Raw genomic sequence first — 22,041 nt, forward strand, 5'->3', positions numbered from 1 at the left:
GGCTACAGCCGGGAAATCCACCTTTCTACCTCAAGTCACTCCCCAACAGAAAAAGGCACCGACCTTTCAACCGCAGCCCTTTCGTTCCTTTAAAAATAAGAGAGCAAAGGGCTATTCATATCTGCCACGAGGCAGAGGTCGAGGGAAGAGACAGCAACAGGCAGCTCCTTCCCAGGAACAGAAGCCCTCCCCGGCTTCTACAAAAGCCTCAGCATGACGCTGGGGCTTCTCAAGCGGACTCGGGGACGGTGGGGGGTCGTCTCAAAAATTACAGCGCGCAGTGGGCTCACTCGCAAGTAGATCCCTGGATCCTGCAGATAATATCTCAGGGGTACAGGTTGGAATTAGAGACAGATCCACCTCGCCGTTTCCTGAAGTCTGCTTTACCAACGTCCCCCTCCGAAAGGGAGACGGTTTTGGAAGCCATTCACAAGCTGTACTCTCAGCAGGTGATAGTCAAGGTACCTCTTCTACAACAAGGGAAGGGGTATTATTCCACTCTTTTTGTGGTACCGAAGCCGGATGGCTCGGTAAGGCCTATTCTAAATCTGAAGTCCTTGAACCTGTACATAAAGAAGTTCAAGTTCAAGATGGAGTCACTCAGAGCAGTGATAGCGAACCTGGAAGAGGGGGACTTTATGGTATCCTTGGACATCAAGGATGCGTATCTCCACGTTCCAATTTACCCCTCACACCAGGGGTACCTCAGGTTCGTTGTACAAAACTGTCACTATCAGTTTCAGACGCTGCCGTTCGGATTGTCCACGGCTCCTCGGGTCTTTACAAAGGTAATGGCCGAGATGATGATTCTTCTTCGAAGAAAAGGCGTATTAATTATCCCATACTTGGACGATCTCCTAATAAGGGCAAGGTCCAGAGAACAGCTAGAGATGGGATTAGCACTGTCTCAAGTAGTGCTAAAACAGCACGGGTGGATTCTGAATATTCCAAAATCCCAGTTAATGCCGACAACTCGTCTGCTGTTCCTAGGGATGATTCTGGACACGGTTCAGAAAAAGGTTTTTCTCCCGGAGGAAAAAGCCAAGGAGTTATCCGAGCTTGTCAGGAACCTCCTAAAACCAGGAAAGGTGTCTGTACATCAATGCACAAGAGTCCTGGGAAAAATGGTGGCTTCTTACGAAGCAATTCCATTCGGCAGATTCCACGCAAGAATTTTCCAAAGGGATCTGTTGGACAAATGGTCAGGGTCGCATCTTCAGATGCACCTACGGATAACCCTGTCTCCAAGGACAAGGGTGTCTCTTCTGTGGTGGTTGCAGAGTCCTCATCTATTGGAGGGCCGCAGATTCGGCATACAGGATTGGATCCTGGTGACCACGGACGCCAGCCTGAGAGGCTGGGGAGCAGTCACACAAGGAAGAAACTTCCAGGGAGTATGGACGAGCCTGGAAACGTCTCTTCACATAAACATATTGGAACTAAGAGCAATATACAATGCTCTAAGCCAGGCAGAACCTCTGCTTCAAGGAAAACCGGTGTTGATCCAGTCGGACAACATCACGGCAGTCGCCCATGTGAACAGACAGGGCGGCACAAGAAGCAGGAGTGCAATGGCAGAAGCTGCAAGGATTCTTCGCTGGGCAGAGAATCATGTGATAGCACTGTCAGCAGTGTTCATCCCGGGAGTGGACAACTGGGAAGCAGACTTCCTCAGCAGACACGATCTTCACCCGGGAGAGTGGGGACTTCATCCAGAAGTTTTCCACATGCTGGTAACCCGTTGGGAAAGACCGATGGTGGACATGATGGCGTCTCGCCTCAACAAAAAACTGGACAGGTATTGCGCCAGGTCAAGAGATCCGCAGGCAATAGCTGTGGACGCGCTGGTAACACCTTGGGTGTACCAGTCGGTGTATGTGTTTCCTCCTCTGCCTCTCATACCAAAAGTATTGAGAATTATACGGCAAAGAGGCGTGAGAACGATACTAGTGGTTCCGGATTGGCCAAGAAGGACTTGGTACCCGGAACTTCAAGAGATGATCACGGAAGATCCGTGGCCTCTACCTCTAAGGAGGGACTTGCTTCAGCAGGGTCCCTGTCTGTTTCAAGACTTACCGCGGCTGCGTTTGACGGCATGGCGGTTGAACGCCGGATCCTAAAGGAAAAAGGCATGCCGGAAGAAGTCATTCCTACTTTGATTAAAGCGAGGAAGGAAGTAACCGTGCAACATTATCACCGAATTTGGCGAAAATATGTTGCGTGGTGCGAAGATCGGAGTGCTCCGACGGAGGAATTTCAACTGGGTCGATTCCTACATTTCCTGCAATCAGGATTGTCTATGGGTCTCAAATTGGGATCTATTAAGGTTCAAATTTCGGCCCTGTCGATTTTCTTTCAAAAAGAATTGGCTTCAGTCCCTGAAGTCCAGACCTTTGTTAAGGGAGTGCTGCATATACAGCCGCCTGTGGTGCCTCCAGTGGCACCGTGGGATCTCAATGTGGTTTTGGAATTTCTAAAATCTCATTGGTTTGAACCACTAAAAAAGGTGGATTTGAAATATCTCACATGGAAAGTGACCATGCTTCTAGCCCTGGCTTCGGCCAGGAGAGTGTCAGAACTGGCAGCTTTATCTTACAAAAGCCCATATCTGATTTTCCATTCGGACAGGGCAGAACTGCGGACTCGTCCGCATTTTCTCCCTAAGGTGGTGTCAGCATTTCATCTGAACCAGCCTATTGTAGTGCCTGCGGCTACAAGTGACTTGGAGGACTCCAAGTTACTGGACGTTGTCAGAGCATTAAAAATATATATTGCAAGGACAGCTGGAGTCAGAAAATCTGACTCGTTGTTTATATTGTATGCACCCAACAAGATGGGTGCTCCTGCGTCTAAGCAGACGTTTGCTCGTTGGATCTGTAGCACAATCCAACTTGCACATTCTGTGGCAGGCCTGCCACAGCCTAAATCTGTAAAGGCCCACTCCACAAGGAAGGTGGGCTCATCTTGGGCGGCTGCCCGAGGGGTCTCGGCATTACAACTCTGCCGAGCAGCTACGTGGTCAGGGGAGAACACGTTTGTAAAATTTTACAAATTTGATACTCTGGCTAAGGAGGACCTGGAGTTCTCTCATTCGGTGCTGCAGAGTCATCCACACTCTCCCGCCCGTTTGGGAGCTTTGGTATAATCCCCATGGTCCTTTCAGGAACCCCAGCATCCACTAGGACGATAGAGAAAATAAGATTTTACTTACCGATAAATCTATTTCTCGGAGTCCGTAGTGGATGCTGGGCGCCCATCCCAAGTGCGGATTATCTGCAATAATTGTACATAGTTATTGTTAACTAATTCGGGTTATTGTTGAAGGAAGCCATCTTTCAGAGGCTCCGCTGTTATCATACTGTTAACTGGGTTTAGATCACAAGTTGTACGGTGTGATTGGTGTGGCTGGTATGAGTCTTACCCGGGATTCAAAATCCTCCCTTATTGTGTACGCTCGTCCGGGCACAGTACCTAACTGGAGTCTGGAGGAGGGTCATAGGGGGAGGAGCCAGTGCACACCACCTGATCTGGAAAAGCTTTACTTTTTGTGCCCTGTCTCCTGCGGAGCCGCTATTCCCCATGGTCCTTTCAGGAACCCCAGCATCCACTACGGACTCCGAGAAATAGATTTATCGGTAAGTAAAATCTTATTTTTTTCTAATATATCTAAAAATGGTGAAGAACCATCACAAATCGCTGCAGCCCGGCTTGCCCAGTACTCGCATACTCCTGGAAGGCATGCAGCGACGCCGGTTAGGGGTGGGGAGACCCCCCCACCAGTGTCCCCCAGTCAATCATCCTCCTCTGGTGATGCTTCTGATGATGTGCTGCAAAAAGTGTTGGAAGCCTTGGCGGCTAGCGAATCCCGTCTCTCTGACAAGATAGGCCAGGTACAGGCTGACCTGACCATAATCCATCATAATATCCAAAAAGTGAGGGAACGGGTCGGAGAAGTTGAGACCCGAACATCTACGCTGGAAGATAAGATCTCACCGCTTAGCTCCCATGTTACTGCCATTGATGGTCAGCTGTCCGATATAAAAAGCAAGATGCTAGATATGGAGGGCAGACTGAGGAGGAATAACGTCCGCTTTGTGGGGCTCCCGGAGAAGGAGGACGGTAATGCACCGGAGCAGTTCGTTGAAGCTTGGTTGAAAAATTATTTTGGGGCGGACTTCTTTACGTCTTTCTTCACAGTTGAACGGGCTCACAGAATCCCTTTCAGGCCGCTGCCGCCAGGTGCGCCACCGCGCACACTCATAGCAAAATTCCTCCATTACCAAAATCGGGATGCTGTTCTATCTCTGGCGCGCACCAAGGGTCCCCTGTTGTGGAACGGTTCTAAAATCTCTGTGTTTCCGGACTTTGCGCTGGAGGTGCAAAAGGACCGTGCACAATTTGTTCCGATTAAAAGACGCCTCAGGGAACTCAATCTACAGTATGCAATGCTTTTTCCTTCTAGGCTAAGGGTGGTAGCGGACGGAGAAACAAAATTCTTTGCTACACCTCGGGACGCTGCCCTGTGGCTGGATCGCTGGGCCCCGGCCAGGCGGGCGCTTGCTCCTGATTCTTAATGTCTGATATATCATTATGTTTCGGCTGGTGTTTCTTACAGATTTCCGCGTGACAGTATGTTACACGGATAATGCTACGTTGCCTCTGCTAATGTTTATTTCTCATTTCACTGATGTTTATGTCTAGGGCTCGGGTAGGGGTCTCCGCACTTTTCTTATGTGGGGGTGGGGGACCAACGCCCTTGTCTTTGGTCATCTTATTCATTGCCCTTTTATGTTGGTATAGTTTGTTTTTTCTTTGTTAAGGGGAACAGTTTATTGGGACAAGGTATGCCTCAGTTCGGGTGGGTATACAGGGTGGGGGGGCAGGACGGGAGGAATTGTATTTTGTTATTTGTTTTTTTTTTTTCTTTTCATGTATGTGTTGCAGACGCTATGGGTTTTTGATTTCTTTGACTTCATCTAGTATTGGTGTAGCTGGCCTGTCGGGGATAGGCGGGACCGACCAAATATTTCGTTGTGCCTTGACTGATGGCCTCTAATCAACTTAAATTTCTGTCCTGGAATGTCCGGGGGCTGAACGACAAAGTCAAACGGTCACTAGTGCTTCGTCACTTTAAACAATATGGTGCGGATATTATCTGCCTCATGGAGACCCATCTGGTGGGGGCAAAGGTCATGGCTCTTAAGAAACCCTGGGTGGGCTGGGCATACCACTCCACCCACACGTCGCATTCGCGGGGTGTGTCAATTCTTGTCCGAAGGTCAGTCCCGTTTGTCCTTGATCAGGTCCAGCTGGACCAGTGGGGCAGATATGTCTTTCTAAAATGTCAAGTTTACTCCATGTCTTTGCTTATCCTGACTGTTTATATACCACCCCCCTATTCCCCGGAGGTTCTCAGAAAGGCAGCCGAGTTTATTACGCTATATCCGAATGTTGCTAGTTTGTCTTGGCGACTTCAATAACGTCCTCGACCATGCTTTAGATAGAACTAGACGGTCCCCGGATGCTCCTGTGGTGTGCAAGAGGAACTTTGCACTACTGGTGGACAGTCTGGGCCTGGTCGATGCGTGGAGAGTCCGCCATCCTGGCATACGACAGTATACATGCTTTTCTCCTACTTACTTATCCTTCTCCAGGATTGATTTAGCCCTCACCTCCAAAGGCCTGCTGCCAAGGTTAATTGATGTTCAGTATGCTACCTGGGGTATATCAGATCATTCCCCAGTAATTCTCTGTCTAGACATGGGGGATGTTAGGGGGGCTCGGTTTTGGAGGTTTAATTCCTTTTGGCTGGCTCAGATGGGCACCGGTGCGGAGCTGGTGGCGATGTGGGAGGCTTTCTTGCTGGAAAATCAGGGTTCGGTGTCCAACACAGTTTTATGGGATGCCTTTAAGGCATATGTCCGTGGCACCCTGATCAAAACAGTGGCTGTATCTGGTTATGCCCAGGGTGAGCGTGACCTTGAGGCAGGATGTAGGAGGCTGGAGCTTCAGTATATGGCCGATGGTCTTGACACTACGAGGGAGAGGTGGTTGCTTGCGCAGGCTGAATGGCGTGATTGCTTGGCTGATAAGGCTAAGTACCGTCTACTTTATGCCCAACACACGTACTATGCAACGGGTGACAGGCCTGGTAGCTTTATGGCAACATTGGCGGGTGCGGACAGGGCGTCTAATACTGTGCCTGTAATTTGTACCAGTGATGATGTGACCCATTTTGATACTCCTGATATTGTGGGGGACTTCGTAGATTACTATAAACGACTGTATAGCTCTAGGCTCACTCTCACAATGCCTGAAATAGAGATGTATTTAGCTGATATTCCATTACCCACGCTGTCCCAGGATGCTATAACGTTTTTGGACTCCCCATTAACGCTGACTGAAGTGGAATCAGCTGTTAATTCCTTTCCCGGTGGGAAGACCCCGGGTCTTGATGGATTGCCCCTGGAACTTTATAAAAAACACTTACCCTTTTATGGCCCTAAACTCCTTGAGATATATAATGACTTATTTATGCAGGGTAGGTTGCCTGACTCTATGGCAGAGGCCCTAATTATAGTACTCCCTAAACCAGACAAAGACCCAACACGAGTCGAATCTTATCGTCCAATTTCCTTGCTAACAACTGACGTTAAGATCTTAGCTAAAATACTGGCGACAAGGCTCAACGCTGTGGTTCTTCAATTGATACATGAGGACCAATCAGGGTTCATGCCGGGCCGATCCACTTTACCTAACCTACGTAGACTCTATACGCATCTCCAGGCCCCTCATGAAGGGTCCCGCTCCTCAGCTATTGTTTCTCTGGACACTGCTAAGGCGTTTGATTCAGTGGAGTGGGGCTTCTTGTGGGGGACATTGGACCGATTTGGTATATAAAAATGGGTTCAGCTGCTCTACTCTGCACCCAAGGCTAGGGTTTCTGTTAACGGTCACATATCCCCCTCTTTCTCTCTACAAAGAGGGACGAGACAGGGTTGTCCGATGTCCCCGATCCTATTTGCATTGGCCATAGAGCCCTTGGCCTGTATTATTAGATCCTCTCCGCGGGTGGCGGGCTTCCGACTGGGTGGTAGGACAGACAAAATTGCTCTCTACGTGGATGATATTCTGTTGTTCGTATCTGATTTTATCAATATGCCTCATATTTTGGAAGTAATTGACATTTTTGGGGGATTCTCCGGGTTGTCCATTAACTGGGACAAGTCCTGTGTCCTTCCGCTTAGAGGCTCCTGTCCTGCCTGCCCTCCCGGGGACCTGCCGCTTCGTTGGGTTGACTCTTTTAAATATTTGGGGGTATGGATCACCAACCGGTCCTCGCAATTTATTGATCTGAATATACGTCCGCAAATGGACTATTTACGGTCTCTTGTTAGGGTGTGGAGTAAACTGCCACTTACTGTCACGGGTAGGATTAACCTCATTAAAATGGTTGTATTACCTAAAATGCTGTATGTCCTCCAACATTCCCCTGTATATCTCCCCCAGAGATTATTTGGTACTATAGATGGTCTCTTGTCATCACTGGTATGGGCCAACCGTAGAGCTCGGATTAAATTGGATACTCTAACTAGACCTCGGGACTTGGGTGGTCTGGCCCTTCCTAAAATTAGATTCTATTACTTAGCGGCTCAGTTATTCCACCTAATTCCTTGGATCTCCGACTCGTCTGGAGATTTACTGATCTTTACTGTACTGCTAGCATCTGGAGTCTCTTTGTCACCCCTGCAGCTTCTACTTTGTGGTAATGTGGCACTCCTTAAGATGCCGTTGGTTAAACAAGCGATTATGGTATGGAGGCAGGTACACTCTATGTTGGGAGGGGAGGGATGGGATCCCGACACTCCACTGATTCACACTCGCGCTCTTACTCATTTCACGTCCCTACAAATGGGATCGGTGTGGGGACGCTGGGGTGTTTGCTCCCTCAATCATTTGTACTCCTCGGGCACATTTATTTCTTTTGGACAATTGCAGCTTGAGTTTAATATACCCACATCTTATTATTATAGATATATTCAGCTTCGCCACGCATGCGCGTCTCAGTTTAGCGATGCTCCACCTCTCCTTCCGAAGTCACCGGTTCACCAGCTCCTGGCTAATACTCTAGGCTCTGGGACTGTTTCTGGTCTGTACTCCGCTCTGCTCGGTGCCCATCACTCTGACAGTCTTTTACACCTTAAATCTAAATGGGAAGCCGATTTGGGGCCGGTTTCCATAGATACCTGGGAAGAGGCCTTGGGGACCTCACGTACTGCTACTACCTCGGCTCGTTTTCAGCAGATACATTTGTTCATATTGCACCGAGTCTATATCACTCCCACCCGTCTTGTTAGTATAGGGGGGCGGGGTGACTCTAGGTGCCCGAAGTGCGCCTCTCCGGACGGTACCTTCTGGCATCTATTGTGGGCTTGCCCGGTGGTGCGGGACTTTTGGCGGGTGGTGACACGGCTGGTGACCTCTACGGGAATCCCTCTTGACGTGTTCACCCCCTTGGTGTGTATCCTTGGGGTTATAGATGAGGAGATATTGGATGCACACTCTAGACGATATATTCTTAATCTTTGTGCACTGGCCAAAGTATTAATAGCACGTTCATGGATGGCAACTACGGGTCCTGATATTAACAAATGGATCCCGTTAGTGAACTCGGTTGTGTCCCATGAAAAGTTTGTATATATCTCTAGGAAAGCCCCTGGATAAATTTTACAAGGTATGGGATAGATGGTTATCGTCTCCACTCTACCAGGGGACTCGTGTTTCTGCCCCGCATTGATCTCTGGCCTTTTCACCCAATAAGAGTGTATGAACGAATGAAAAGAAGTCACGACAATCGTTATGTATAAAATGTAGCTGTTTGCAACTTTATTCATATATGTCTGTTGATGTACAAAACATTCGCTGGTTCCTATCTGTATACACATAGTGCATTATTATGTACCCAATGTTTTTGGTTTGTCTGTTTGTTTGGAAAAATCAATAAAAACTTATTGAATTTAAAAAAAAAAAAAAAAAAAAAAGCACTGTGTGTGGGTTGCACTGGTTTAGCACAGATTCCAGCAAGGGAGCCTGAGTGGTTATCCTCTATCAAATCTATGATTTCTCAGATTTCTAATAGGGTTGCACAAAATGAATCTGCAACTCAGGCTTTACAGAACTCTATGGCAGTATGGCCCAGTTCTGGTACATCAGCGCTCCCCGCTGTATAGTCACATAAACGTGCTCTTGCTCAGATCATGCAGGATGATACGATACCGACTCTGATAATACAGACGGTGACGGGGATGTGTTGCGGAGGTCTGCATCTCTTGCAAAAGAGGTGCAGTTGATGATAAAGGCTAGTAGGGATGTGTAGTGAGGCTTACTTCACTGAGAATAAGAAAGCCTCGCTAACCTTCCCTGCGTCAAAACAATTAAATGCTATATTTGAAAAGGCTTGGGAAAACCCGGATAAAAAATTCCAGATACCTAAAAGGGTTCTGGTAGCGTTTCCTTTCCCGGCAGAGGATAGGAAAAATGGGAAAACCCGCCTATTGTTGACGCGTCAGTATCCAGACTCTCAAAAAAGGTGATTTTACCTGTTCCAGGATCTACCGCTTTAAAAGAGCCGGCTGATCGTAAAATTTATAATATGCTCAAATCCATGTACACGGCTTCTGGGGCAATACTACGTCCCACTATTGCCAGTGCTTGGATTGCCAAAGCTATAGTAAAGTGGTCAGGCACGTTACTTGAGGATTTGGATACTATGGAAAAATGTGATGTTGAATTGTTTTTACGTAACATTCAGGATTCGGCAGGATTTCTGGTAGAATCCATGAAGGACCTGGATTCCATGGCTGTGGGGATTTTCTCCATGTCAGTATCAGCTTGTCGAGGGCTGTGTTTGTGCCAGTGGTCTGCCGACGCGGAATCCAGGAGAAGTGTGGAGACTCTACCCTACACAGGTCAGGCTCTCTTTGGGGAAGCGTTAGATGCGTGGATCTCCATGGCTACGGCTGGTAAGTCACCCTTCCTTCCCTCAGCTACACCTGCTCCGAAGAAACCCTTTTCTTCAGTTACGTCACAGTCCTTTCGGTCTAACAAGCCCAGAAAGGCAAAGCCGTCCAACACCTTCTTTCGGGGAGGTCGGCCCAAGTTCATGAAACCTGCTTCAGGTACTCCAAAGTCCTTCGCATGACGGTGGTCTGCACGCCCCGGAGGTGGGGCCGGTGGGAGCGAGACTCAGACATTTCAGTCATGTCTGGGTGTCCTCCGACCTGGACCCCAGGGTGCAAGATATTGTGTCCCAGGGGTACAGGCTGGAATTTCAAAATCTCCCTCCTCACCAATTTTTCAGATCAGGCTTGCCAGCTCTGCTGGCAGACAGGACTGTCCTGCAAGAGGCCGTCCAGAAGTTGGTGGAGGCACAGGTCATATTGCCAGTACCACCTCACATGCAGAACAAAGGTTACTATTCGAACCTTTTTGTGGTACTGAAACCGGATGGTTCGGTCAGACCCATTCTGAACTTAAAATTAGTGATGAGCGGATTCGGTTTTACTCGGTTTTACTCGGTTCTCAAAACCGAATCTTATTGGCTATCCAAAACACGTGACATCAGTGAGCCAATAAGATTCGGTTTTGAGAACCGAGTAAAACCGAGTAGAACCGAATCCGCTCATCACTACTTAAAATCACTAAACCCCTTTCTAAAGGAGTTCAAGTTCAAAATGGAGTCCCTAAGGGCAGTGATATCCGGTCTGGAGGAGGGGGAATCCTAGTACCCCTGGATATCAAGGATGCGTACCTCCACATTCCGATCTGGCTACCACATCAAGCTTATCTGCGATTTGCGCTGTTGGACTCATTTTCAGTACCAGGCCCTCCTATTCGGTCTCTCCACAGCACCAAGGGTTTTCACCAAGGTGATGGCGGGAATGATGATTCTCCGCAGCAGACAAGGGGTGAACATAATTCCGTATCTGGACGATCTGCTGATAAAAGCATTGTCCAAGGAGAAGCTGTTACGGTCCATAACACTCACGACTCAGCTTCTCAGGGAACATGGTTGGATCCTGAATCTTCCAAAGTCACATTTGGAACCAACCAGAAGGTGGTCCTTTCTGGGAATGATCCTCGACACGGAGGTGCAGAGGGTCTTTCTCCCAGAGGAAAAGGTGTTGGTGATTCAAACGATGGTCCGGGATGTCCTGAAGCCAGCCCGGGTGTCAATTCATCAGTGCATTCGCCTTCTGGGGAAGATGGCCTCTTACGAGGCTCTGCAGTACGGGAGGTTTCACGCTCTGTCCTTCCAACTGGATCTCCTGGACAGGTGGTCGGGATCCCATCTACACATGCACCAGAGAATACGTCTTTCGCCAAGGATTTCACTCCTCTGGTGGCTGCAATTATGTCACCTTCTGGAGGGCCGCAGGTTTGGGATTCAGGACTGGATCCTTCTAACCACGGATGCAAGTCTCCGGGGCTGGGGTGCAGTCACTCGAGAGGAAATCTTCCAAGGAAGGTGGTCAAGTCTGGAAGCCGGCCTGCCGATAAACATTCTGGAACTAAGAGCCGTCTACAACAGTCTTCTCCAAGTGGCCCATCTTCTGAGAAATCGGGCCATTCAAGTGCAGTCGGACAATGTGACAACAGTGGCTTACATAAACCGACAGGGCGGAACGAAGAGCAGAGCTGCGATTGCAGAGGTAACTAGAATCCACTGGGCAGAAAAGCACGCATTGGCGCTGTCAGCAATCTTCATTCCGGGAGTAGACAACTGGGAAGCGGACTTCCTCAGCAGACATGATCTACATCCAGGGGAGTGGGGTCTCCATCCGGAGGCGTTCAAGGAGGTAACAGATCTTTGGGGCGTACCCCAGATCGACATGATGGCCTCTCGTCTCAACAAGAAGCTTTGGCGGTATTGTTCCAGGTTGAGGGACCCACAAGCTGTGGCAGTGAACGCCCTCGTGATTCCGTGGGTGTTCCAGTCGGTGTACATGTTTCCTCCACTTCCACTCATTCCAAGTGTTCTAAAACTCATAAGGAGAACAAGGGTTCAGGCGATCCTCATTGCTCCGGACTGGCCAAGAAGGGCTTGGTACGCGGACCTTCTGGATCTACTGCAAGAAGAGCCAAGGCCTCTTCCTCTTCGGGAGGACCTGCTGCAGCAGGGGCCGTTCGACTATCAAGACTTACCGCTGCTACGTTTGACGGCATGGAAGTTGAACGCCTAATACTAGCTCGGAAGGGCATTCCGAAAAAGGTTATTCCTACCCTGATACAGGCTAGGAAAGGAGTAACGTCTAAACATTACTATCGAATTTGGAAAAAGTATGTATCTTGGTGTGAGTCCAAGAAATTTCCTGCAGTGAAGTTTCAACTGGGACGTTTTCTCCTCTTCTTACAAGCTGGTGTGGATATGGGCCTAAAGTTGGGATCTGTGAAGGTCCAGATTTCGGCCCTATCCATTTTCTTCCAAAAACAATTGGCTGCCCTCCCTGAGGCTCAGACCTTTTTGAAGGGAGTTCTGCACATCCAACCTCCCTTTATACCGCCTACGGCGCCTTGGGACCTTAACGTGGTGTTGCAGTTCCTCCAATCGGCCTGTTTTGAGCCTCCTACAGGAGGTTGAAGTAAAATTTCTTACGTGGAAAGCTGTCACTTTGTTGGCTTTAGCTTCTGCTAGACGTGTGTCGGAGTTGGGGGCTTTATCATGTAAAAGCCCATACTTGATCTTCCACGAAGATAGAGCTGAGCTCCGGACACGTCAGCAGTTTCTTCCGAAGGTTGTGTCGGCATTTCATATCAACCAACCTATTGTGGTACCAGTGGCTACTGACACCTCAATTCCATCAAAGTCCTTGGATGTTGTAAGGGCTCTGAAAATATATGTGAAGAGGACTGCTCATCACAGGAAATCGGACTCTCTGTTCGTCCTGTAGGATCTCTCGCTGGATCAGGTTCACTATCCAGCATACGTATTCTATGGCAGGCTTGCCATGTCCTACGTTTGTCAAGTCCCACTCTACTCGTAAGGTGAGGTCTTCCTGGGCGACTGCCCAGGGTGTCTCGGCGTTACAACTTTGCCGAGCTGCAACACGAACACGTTTGCAAAGTTCTACAAGTTCGATAGGTTGGCCTCTGATGATCTGAAGTTCAATCAATCAGTTCTACAGGAGCCTCCGCGCTCTCCCTTTCTGGAAGCTTTGGTACATCCCCATGGTACTAATGTGGACCCCCGCATCCTCTATAACGTTAGAGAAAATAGGATTTTGGTTACTTACCGGTAAATCCTTTTCTCGTAGTCCGTAGAGGATGCTGGGCGCTCGCCCAGCGCTTCGTTTTCCTGCAATTGTTATCTGGCTCAGTACAACTTTTAGTTAAGTACTGCATTGTTACTTGGTAAGTAATGTTTTCAGCGGTTGCTGAGTTTGCAAGCTAAGTTAGCTTGATGTGCCTTGTATGTGTGAGCTGGTATGAATCTCGCCACTATCTGTGTTAAATCCTTCTCTTGAAGATGTTCGTCTCCTCGGGCACAGTTTCTAGACTGACTCTGGTAGGAGGGGCATAGAGGGAGGACCCAGCCTACACTCAAACTCTTAAAGTGCCAATGGCTCCTGGTGGACACGTCTATACCCCATGGTACTAATATGGACCCCAGCATCCTCTACGGACTACGAGAAAAGGATTTACCGGTAGGTAACCAAAATCCTATTATCTGTCTGTCTATCTGTCTATCTCCGGCAGGGTCCACAGGTTATCCACAGGATAACATTGGGATATGATGACGCGACAGCGGATTTGCACCAAACAGTCAAAGCTTTCTGCCTCCCAGCATGCAAGGGCCCCATCCATATATCCCAGCCTTCTGGCTCAGGCAAATCAGTTTTTTGTTTGGTGCGACAGGAGCCGGACCATGGTCAGAGGGCTGCTGTTTTTTTAGCAGCCATAAGCTTTCTCATTTTATTTTTATAGTCTTACTATTTTTTTGAGTGATCTTTCTAAAAAGCGTCTTATACGTACCTTAGAAAGAGTAGCTCCAACAACACTCCGCCGGGTCGCGACAGTGCTTACCCATGAGTACAGTGCTGTTTCGGTGGGCATCTGTGTCGGATGTACTAGCGAGTCCAGCAGATGTTACCAGGCTGTGGCCGGAGCATGGGGAGAAGGTAAACCATTGGTTCCGCTTAGAAGGGGAACACAGACACAGCCGCACTGTTTTGGGTGGAGACTACCAAACAGTCACTGACGCTGCTGCCACCTCTGGTGCACCAGCACTAGGCCTTAGGGATCATAAGCTCCAGGGGTAGTATGAGGCCGCGATCCCTAGGGTTGATGTCAGCAGTGGGGAGTCAGACACTCCCCTGGTTGTCCCTCCCCTTGGTTCATGACCAGTTTCCTCCGAGTCTCCCGCCATGAACTGATTTCCTGCTTCCGTCTGAGACGCTGTTTAGCTAAGGGGACCCAGTCGCAGCATACTCGGCTGTGTGACTGGTGCGTCAGTGTTCAGGCCTGGACACGCCTGCGTTCGGACGACCACTCCCCGAAAACAGCATCCAACGGTGAGTATCCGCCCTGGAACGCCTCTCCGCTGTCAATCTTCATGCGATCAGCTCTGCGTCTTCTTTTTTCGCTGTGCATGTCACTGCGTCTGTCGCTGGGCAACGCCGCGCATGCGCAGTTTCGACCCGTTTGCACCACAGCGAAGAACTGCGTGTGAACGGGTCGGAATGACCCCCTAAGTCTCTATCTACCTTTTGAGTACTAATATTTGGATAAGTGCCTAATGCATATGAGTCTGATAATTATTACTGTTTTTTTCTTTCGCTATTCGACTGAATACTGTTAAATCCTATATAAGGTAATGCAGTAATATGTTTCTCCTACGTACTTGAAATGTATTTGTAGTTGATTATGTGCTCATATTGCTTATTATACTAATGTATAACCTGTGACTGATTGCTGACTTTACTATAATTCTGTCAGTTTTTCTGTCTATTCCGATCCTCAATGCTGGTGCAAAGCAGGGTAGGGTCGGATTGTGTGTCACGTTAACAAAATTAAAAGTGATTATACTCACAAATTGTGTAGTTACACTGTACTAGTGTGCGATTATTTGTCATGTCTAAGAGCGGCAAGGGTGAGGAAAATATACTGACAGCAGCACCAACACTCATGTCATGTTTGTCTTGCAAAGCTGGGTTAATCTCTCAGGATCTGGTTCAGAATGATTTGTGTGTAAATTGTTTTAGTTTTCACCAAAGTCTCTTGAAAAATCCAGGTCAGAAACAGGTGCAAGTTGAACCCCCATGGGCTACGTTTGCACAAACATTATTCAGTATAGCTGAGCGAATAATTCCAACTTCTGTACCAGGAATAGGTTACACTATTAACCCTTACATGCAGCATTCCACCTGGGGTTTATTACATCCAGCAGGGGAAGCAGCAGCCTCTCGACAAAAACAGGCTGAAAGTGGTAAGTAAATCCCATAGACATGAAACAACATCTTCACAGTCTACACATGTTTCAGATGAGGATTCGTCAGAGGATGAAGACTCATTACACTCCGGTTCTGCATACAGAGTTGAGGAGGAAGGTCTCAGCTCAGTGGACATATCTGAGTTAATTAATGCGATGAAAGCCATTCTATCCTTAGAAGAATCAGCAGAGCCTGTGTTAAAATCTAAGGCACCTTTGTTTAAACATCCCAAAACAGTTAGTACTGAGTTTCCTGGGTCAGAACAGCTGACGGAAATTATGCAAGAGGCTTGGGTTACGCCCAGTAAGAAGTTTAGAATTCCAAGGAAATGGAACTCCGATTATCCTCTTCCGGCTGGGGACTGTTTAAAGAGAGAGGTGGCTCCCAAAGTAGATACGCATGTCATTCGATTAGTGCGAAAATCTACATTACCTCTGCCTTCAACATCTTTAAATGATGGCACGGATAGGAGAGTTGATGGTTTTCTAAAAAAACATTTTTTCCCTGTCTGGGGCAATCATAAGACCAGCCATGGCTTCAGCCTGGATGGCAAAAGCAGTGGCTGCCTGGGTTGATGCATTGGAAGGGGATCTTTCAAGGCATCTAGAGAGCAAAAATCCCATGTTGCACATATCAAACAGGCTGCAATGTTTTTGGAAGAAGCAGCCTTGGATATGGGTACAGTTGCCTCTCAGACATTAGCCTTAGCAGTAGCCGCTGCAGAGCAGTTTGGCTACGTACATGTAAATCTGATACAGAATCCAAAAAGGTTTTGGAGTCTTTATCTTTTACTGGAGATATTCTTTTTGGTAAAGAATTAACCAGTATTTTGGAGTCAGAAGCAGACTCCAAAAAAGTGAAGTTTCCTTCCACACATAAATTCAATCCATGGTGGGAGGCCAACTTCTTCAATTTGCACAGATCTGGCAGCAGTCTACCACAGATGCCTGGGTGCAAGAAGCGGTATCTCACAGTTATGCATTTGCTTTCAAGCAACACCCTCCTCAAAGGTTTTTTGTACCAACCCGTCTTCAGTGGAAATGAAGGCCAGGGCTTTGCAAGAAGCAGTTCAGAAATTGCTTAAGTCAGGAGTAATCATTCTAGTTCCTCCTGCACAACGAGGACAGGGTTTTTTCTCCAACCTGTTTCTAGTCCAGGAGCTAAATGGGTCGTTCCGGCCCATACTCAAGCTGAAAGTGCTGAACAAGTACTGTAAAGTGGGAAGCGGATTTTCTCAGTCGACACACCATTTATGCAAACGAATGGGCTTTACACCCCAAGGTCTTCCAAACCCTGGTCGACAAGTGGGGGTTGCCGGAGATAGATCTGATGGAACGCCATTAGAACAACAAAATTCCCGCATACGGGTCAAGAACAAAGGATCCCAAAGCGATCTTTGTGGATGCCCTGTCAGTGAGATGGGATTTTCATTTGGCCTATGTGTTTCCACCAATCGCCCTGTACCCAGAGTGATGAGAAAGGCAAAACAAGGAAGGGGTGGCGTGATACTAATAGCTCCGGCTTGGCCCAGTAAATACACAGATCTGCAGCGGATGTCGTTGTATGCGCCATTCCTACTCCCTTAATGTCTAGATCTTCTGTCTCAAGGTCCTTGTTATCACAGACACCTGGATCGACTGTCTTTGATGGTGTGGCTCTTGAGACTTCCATCCTGAAGTCAAGAGGATTCTCACAACAGGTAATTCAAACAATGCTCAGAGCAAGGAACCCTTCTTCAGCTCGCATTTATCACCGAATATGGCAAGCCTATATTCAATGGTGCAGGAATCGGAAATTTGACCATAGGTCTTTCAGAGTTTCCAGTCTTAGCATTCCTTCAGGCAGGAATGGATAAAGGTTTAAGGCTGGCTTCCTTAAGAGTGCAGGTGTCAGCATTGATGTGCACACTTTTTTACAGGGAATGCTGTGCATTCAACCTCCTGTTGTTCCTCCTACAGTGCATTTGGATTTAAGTTTAGTCCTAAAGGCCCTTCAGGTTGCCCCATTTAAACCACTTAAAAGAGTGGATCTTAAATGGTTGACAGCGAAAGTTCTCTTTCTACTGGCTATTGCTTCAGCTAGAAGAGTGTCAGATTTAGGGGCATTGTTATGTCGTTCTCCATTACTGATTTTTTTTTAATCTAGATAGAGCAGTTCTCAGAACTAAGTAAATCTGGGTATCTTCCTAAGGTGGTGTCTAAATTCAACCTTAACAAAGAAATTGTAGCCCCGGCCTTCCAGGGGCCGGACCTATCTGCGGGAGATGCGTCATTGGACTTAGTTCGGACCTTAAGGATCTACGTAGATTTTACCAGTGCCATCAGAAAGACAGATTCTCTCTTCGTTCTCTACGGATTTCACAAGAGAGGATGGCCTGCTTATAAGCAGACACTGGCGAGGTGGCTTCGGATGACGATTTCAGAAGCATATTCTCAAGCTGATCTCCCTGCTCTGGCTACTGTCTCTGCTCACTCTACTCGTAAGGTAGGTCCAGCACAACGTGGTGCTTCAGCAGAATAGATATGTAAGGCAGCCGCATGGGCTTCCATTAACACATTTGTTAGACATTATGCCTTTGATACCTTTGCCTCTTAGGACGCTGAATTCGAGCAAAGGATTCTCCTGTCCAGTTAGGAGCGTCCCCACGACTAAATTGCTTTGGGACATCCCAATTTTATCCTGTGGATAACCTGTGAACCCTGCTGAAGAAATATATGTTATGGTAAGAATTTACCATTGATTATGGTATTTCTCCTAAGTCCACAGGATCCACATGCACACCCTTCCTTCTTGTACGGAAGGGTGTGCATGTGTGTGCTTTTCGCCTGATTAGGGGTCTCTATTATGCTCCTGCCTTGACCTTTGGAAAAACAACTGATTTGCCTGAGCAAGGAGGCGGGGATATATTGACGGGCCCGTTGCATGCTGGGAGGCCGAAAGCTTTGACCATTTGCTGCAAATACGCTGTCGCGTCATCATATCCCAGTGTTATCCTGTGGATCCTGTGGACTTAGGAGAAATACCGTTATCAACGGTAAGTTCTTACCATAATGGTTCAAACTTCCATAAACAATGGAACAGGCAGCACTCTTAACAGACTTCATAAAGTGTAAAATTGCTGGTTTATTGTCAACGTTTCAAGGCCATCTGCCTTTTCATCAGGGTGTAAAACAATAAAACTGTACAGTACTTGCCTTTTCATAGGGGCACAAGACCCCTTATTTGACCCAGTGAATGCCATGGCGCGGATGTCGGATTGGTCATGGAAGTTTAAATTTATATGCTGTGCCAAGGAAGGCACCCCCCGGCATCATTCAGCTTAATCCAAGAGTGCCCTTCTACATGTTTCTATCTATTGGTAGGTAGGTAGATAGCTAGCTGTAAAAGATAAAACATTATACTGTAGTTAAAAAATAAATGAATATATATTTCTATATGTATGTATGTAAGTATGTATGAACATTGCATATTTAACAAAAGTCTATACTGGCATTGCATGTTTGTCTATTGCAGAGCAATTCTCGGACAGGAGCTCTCAGTCAGAGTCCCAAAGAACCGTCCTTGTAGTTTTCCTAGGAGGATGCACATTTTCAGAGATCTCTGCTTTGAGATTTCTTGGCAAAGAAATAGGTAAAGTTTTAGTTATTAAAATGGTATTAAAAGAAGTATGCAAATTGGGCTGTGGGTAACTTGTGCCAGACTTTCCTGAATAACACAAGAACATAGATGTGCTGCCCAGGACAAGGGAACTATTAAACCTCAGTTCCTAGATAAATATTTTTGGCGTATGGAGGTATACATAGTACTTTTTTTCAGTCAGATGACAAATATTTAATCATCTTCTTGATTGGTATAATATAAAGGAGAAAATTAATAGAAACATACTGTAACCTGTTACACCACTGAGGCCTATAGATGGTGAGTATGAATATTTACCTTTTTGAACAAAATAGTAGGCTTTGGACAATTGCTTGTGGGCTTTGGATGATTGCTTTGGAATGATCGTCAGGAGGTCTTTCAAATTCTTTTAGCTGTAGGTATTCCATACTGAGGAAAGCAGTAGAAGGGTAGAAATCACAGTGTATACCGTTCAGGTGATAATGCTGATACTGTAGGTAAAGTGTAAGAAGAATATCTTTCCAAATGTCACGGATCCCATGTATCAATGGTATTGTTCCTATTCTCATCATGCTGGTGAGCTCCATATAAACAGTTTTTCTCTGACGTCCTAGTGGATGCTGGGAACTCCGTAAGGACCATGGGGAATAGCGGCTCCGCAGGAGACTGGGCACAAAAAGAAAAGCTTTAGGACTACCTGGTGTGCACTGGCTCCTCCCCCTATGACCCTCCTCCAAGCCTCAGTTAGATTTTTGTGCCCGACCGAGCTGGGTGCAATCTAGGAGGCTCTCCTGAGCTTCTTAGGAAAAGTTAGTTTTAGGTTTTTTATTTTCAGTGAGACCTGCTGGCAACAGGCTCACTGCATCGAGGGACTAAGGGGAGAAGAAGCGAACCTGCCTGCTTGCAGCCAGCTTGGGCTTCTTAGGCTACTGGACACCATTAGCTCCAGAGGGATCGAACACAGGCCCAGCCTCGGAGTCCGGTCCCAGAGCCGCGCCGCCGGCCCCCTTACAGAGCCAGAAGCAAGAAGAGGTCCGGAAAATCGGCGGCAGAAGACATCAGTCTTCACCAAGGTAGCGCACAGCACTGCAGCTGTGCGCCATTGCTCCTCATGCACCACACGCTCCGGTCACTGATGGGTGCAGGGCGCTGGGGGGGGGGGGGGGCGCCCTGAGCAGCAATATAAACACCTTGGCTGGCTAAATTACATCACATATAACCCCCAGGGCTATATGGATGTATATTAACCCCTGCCAGATTCCTAAAAAAAGCGGGAGAAAAGTCCGCCGAGAAGGGGGCGGAGCCTATCTCCTCAGCACACTGGCGCCATTTTCCCTCACAGCTCCGCTGGAAGGACGTCTCCCTGACTCTCCCCTGCAGTCCTGCACTACAGAAAAGGGTAAAACAAGAGGGGGGGGCACTAATTAGGCGCAGTATAATATACACAGCAGCTATAAAGGGAAAAACACTCTGTTTGGTGTTATCCCAACATATATATAGCGCTCTGGTGTGTGCTGGCATACTCTCCCTCTGTCTCCCCAAAGGGCTCCCCATGGGGTCCTGTCCTCTATCAGAGCATTCCCTGTGTGTGTGCTGTGTGTCGGTACGACTGTGTCGACATGTATGAAGAGGAAAATGATGTGGAGGCGGAGCAATTGCCTGTAATGGTGATGTCACCCCCTAGGGAGTCGACACCTGAGTGGATGAGCTTATGGAAGGATTTACGTGAAAGTGTCAGCTCTTTACAAAAGACGGTTGATGACATGAGACAGCCGGCTACTCAGCTGGTGCCTGTCCAGGCGTCTCAAAGACCATCAGGGGCTCTAAAACGGCCGCTACCTCAGATGGCAGATACAGACGCCGACACGGATACTGACTCCAGTGTCGACGATGAAGAGACGAATGTGACTTCCAGTAGGGCCACACGTTACATGATTGAGGAAATGAAAAATGTTTTACACATTTCTGATAGTACAAGTACCACTAAAAAGGGTATTATGTTTGGTGAGAAAAAACTACCTGTAGTTTTTCCTGCATCTGAGGAATTAAATGAAGTGTGTGATGAAGCGTGGGTTTCTCCCGATAAAAAACTGATAATTCCTAAAAAGTTATTGGCATCATACCCCTTCCCGCCAGAGGATAGGGCACGTTGGGAAACACCTCCTAGGGTGGATAAAGCGCTCACACGCTTGTCAAAACAGGTGGCACTACCGTCTCCGGATACGGCCGCTTTTAAGGAACCTGCTGACAGAAAGCAGGAGAATATCCTAAAATGTATATACACTCACACGGGTGTTATACTGCGACCAGCAATCGCCTCAGCCTGGATGTGCAGTGCTGGGGTGGCTTGGTCGGATTCCCTGACTGAAAATATTGATACCCTGGATAGGGACAGTATATTACTGACTATAGAGCATTTAAAAGATGCATTTTTATATATGCGTGATGCACAGAGGGATATTTGCCGACTGGCATCAAGAGTAAGTGCGCTGTCCATATCTGCCAGAAGAGGGTTATGGACGCGGCAGTGGTCAGGTGATGCTGATTCCAAAAGGCATATGGAAGTATTGCCTTATAAAGGGGAGAAGTTATTTGGGGTAGGTCTATCGGACCTGGTATCCACGGCAACTGCTGGGAAATCCACATTTTTACCCCAGGTAGCCTCTCAACATAAAAAGACGCCGTATTATCAGGCGCAGTCCTTTCGGCCCCATAAGGGCAAGCGGGCGAAAGGCTCCTCATTTCTGCCCCGTGGCAGAGGGAGAGGAAAAAGGCTGCAGCAAACAGCCAGTTCCCAGGAACAGAAGCCCTCTCCCGCTTCTGCCAAGTCCTCAGCATGACGCTGGGGCTCTACAAGCAGACTCAGGCACGGTGGGGGCCCGTCTCAAGAATTTCAGCGCGCAGTGGGCTCACTCACAAGTGGACCCCTGGATCC

At 47.7% G+C, this 22,041-nt stretch overlaps 1 protein-coding gene across 3 annotated transcripts in view; it reads left to right on the plus strand.

Annotated features, from left to right (window-relative positions):
• The window catches only part of VPS33B (VPS33B late endosome and lysosome associated), a 252,332-nt gene that overhangs the window by 226,067 nt on the left and 4,224 nt on the right, over window positions 1-22,041 (plus strand). For all 3 annotated transcript variants that reach the window (XM_063925840.1, XM_063925839.1, XM_063925841.1), the window contains one exon: window positions 19,002-19,118. In XM_063925840.1, coding sequence (XP_063781910.1) covers window positions 19,002-19,118 — 117 coding nt within the window. The remainder of the gene's footprint in view (window positions 1-19,001; window positions 19,119-22,041) is intronic.

The sequence above is a fragment of the Pseudophryne corroboree genome, chromosome 6, assembly GCF_028390025.1.
Source record: "Pseudophryne corroboree isolate aPseCor3 chromosome 6, aPseCor3.hap2, whole genome shotgun sequence".
Classification (NCBI taxonomy): domain Eukaryota; kingdom Metazoa; phylum Chordata; class Amphibia; order Anura; family Myobatrachidae; genus Pseudophryne; species Pseudophryne corroboree.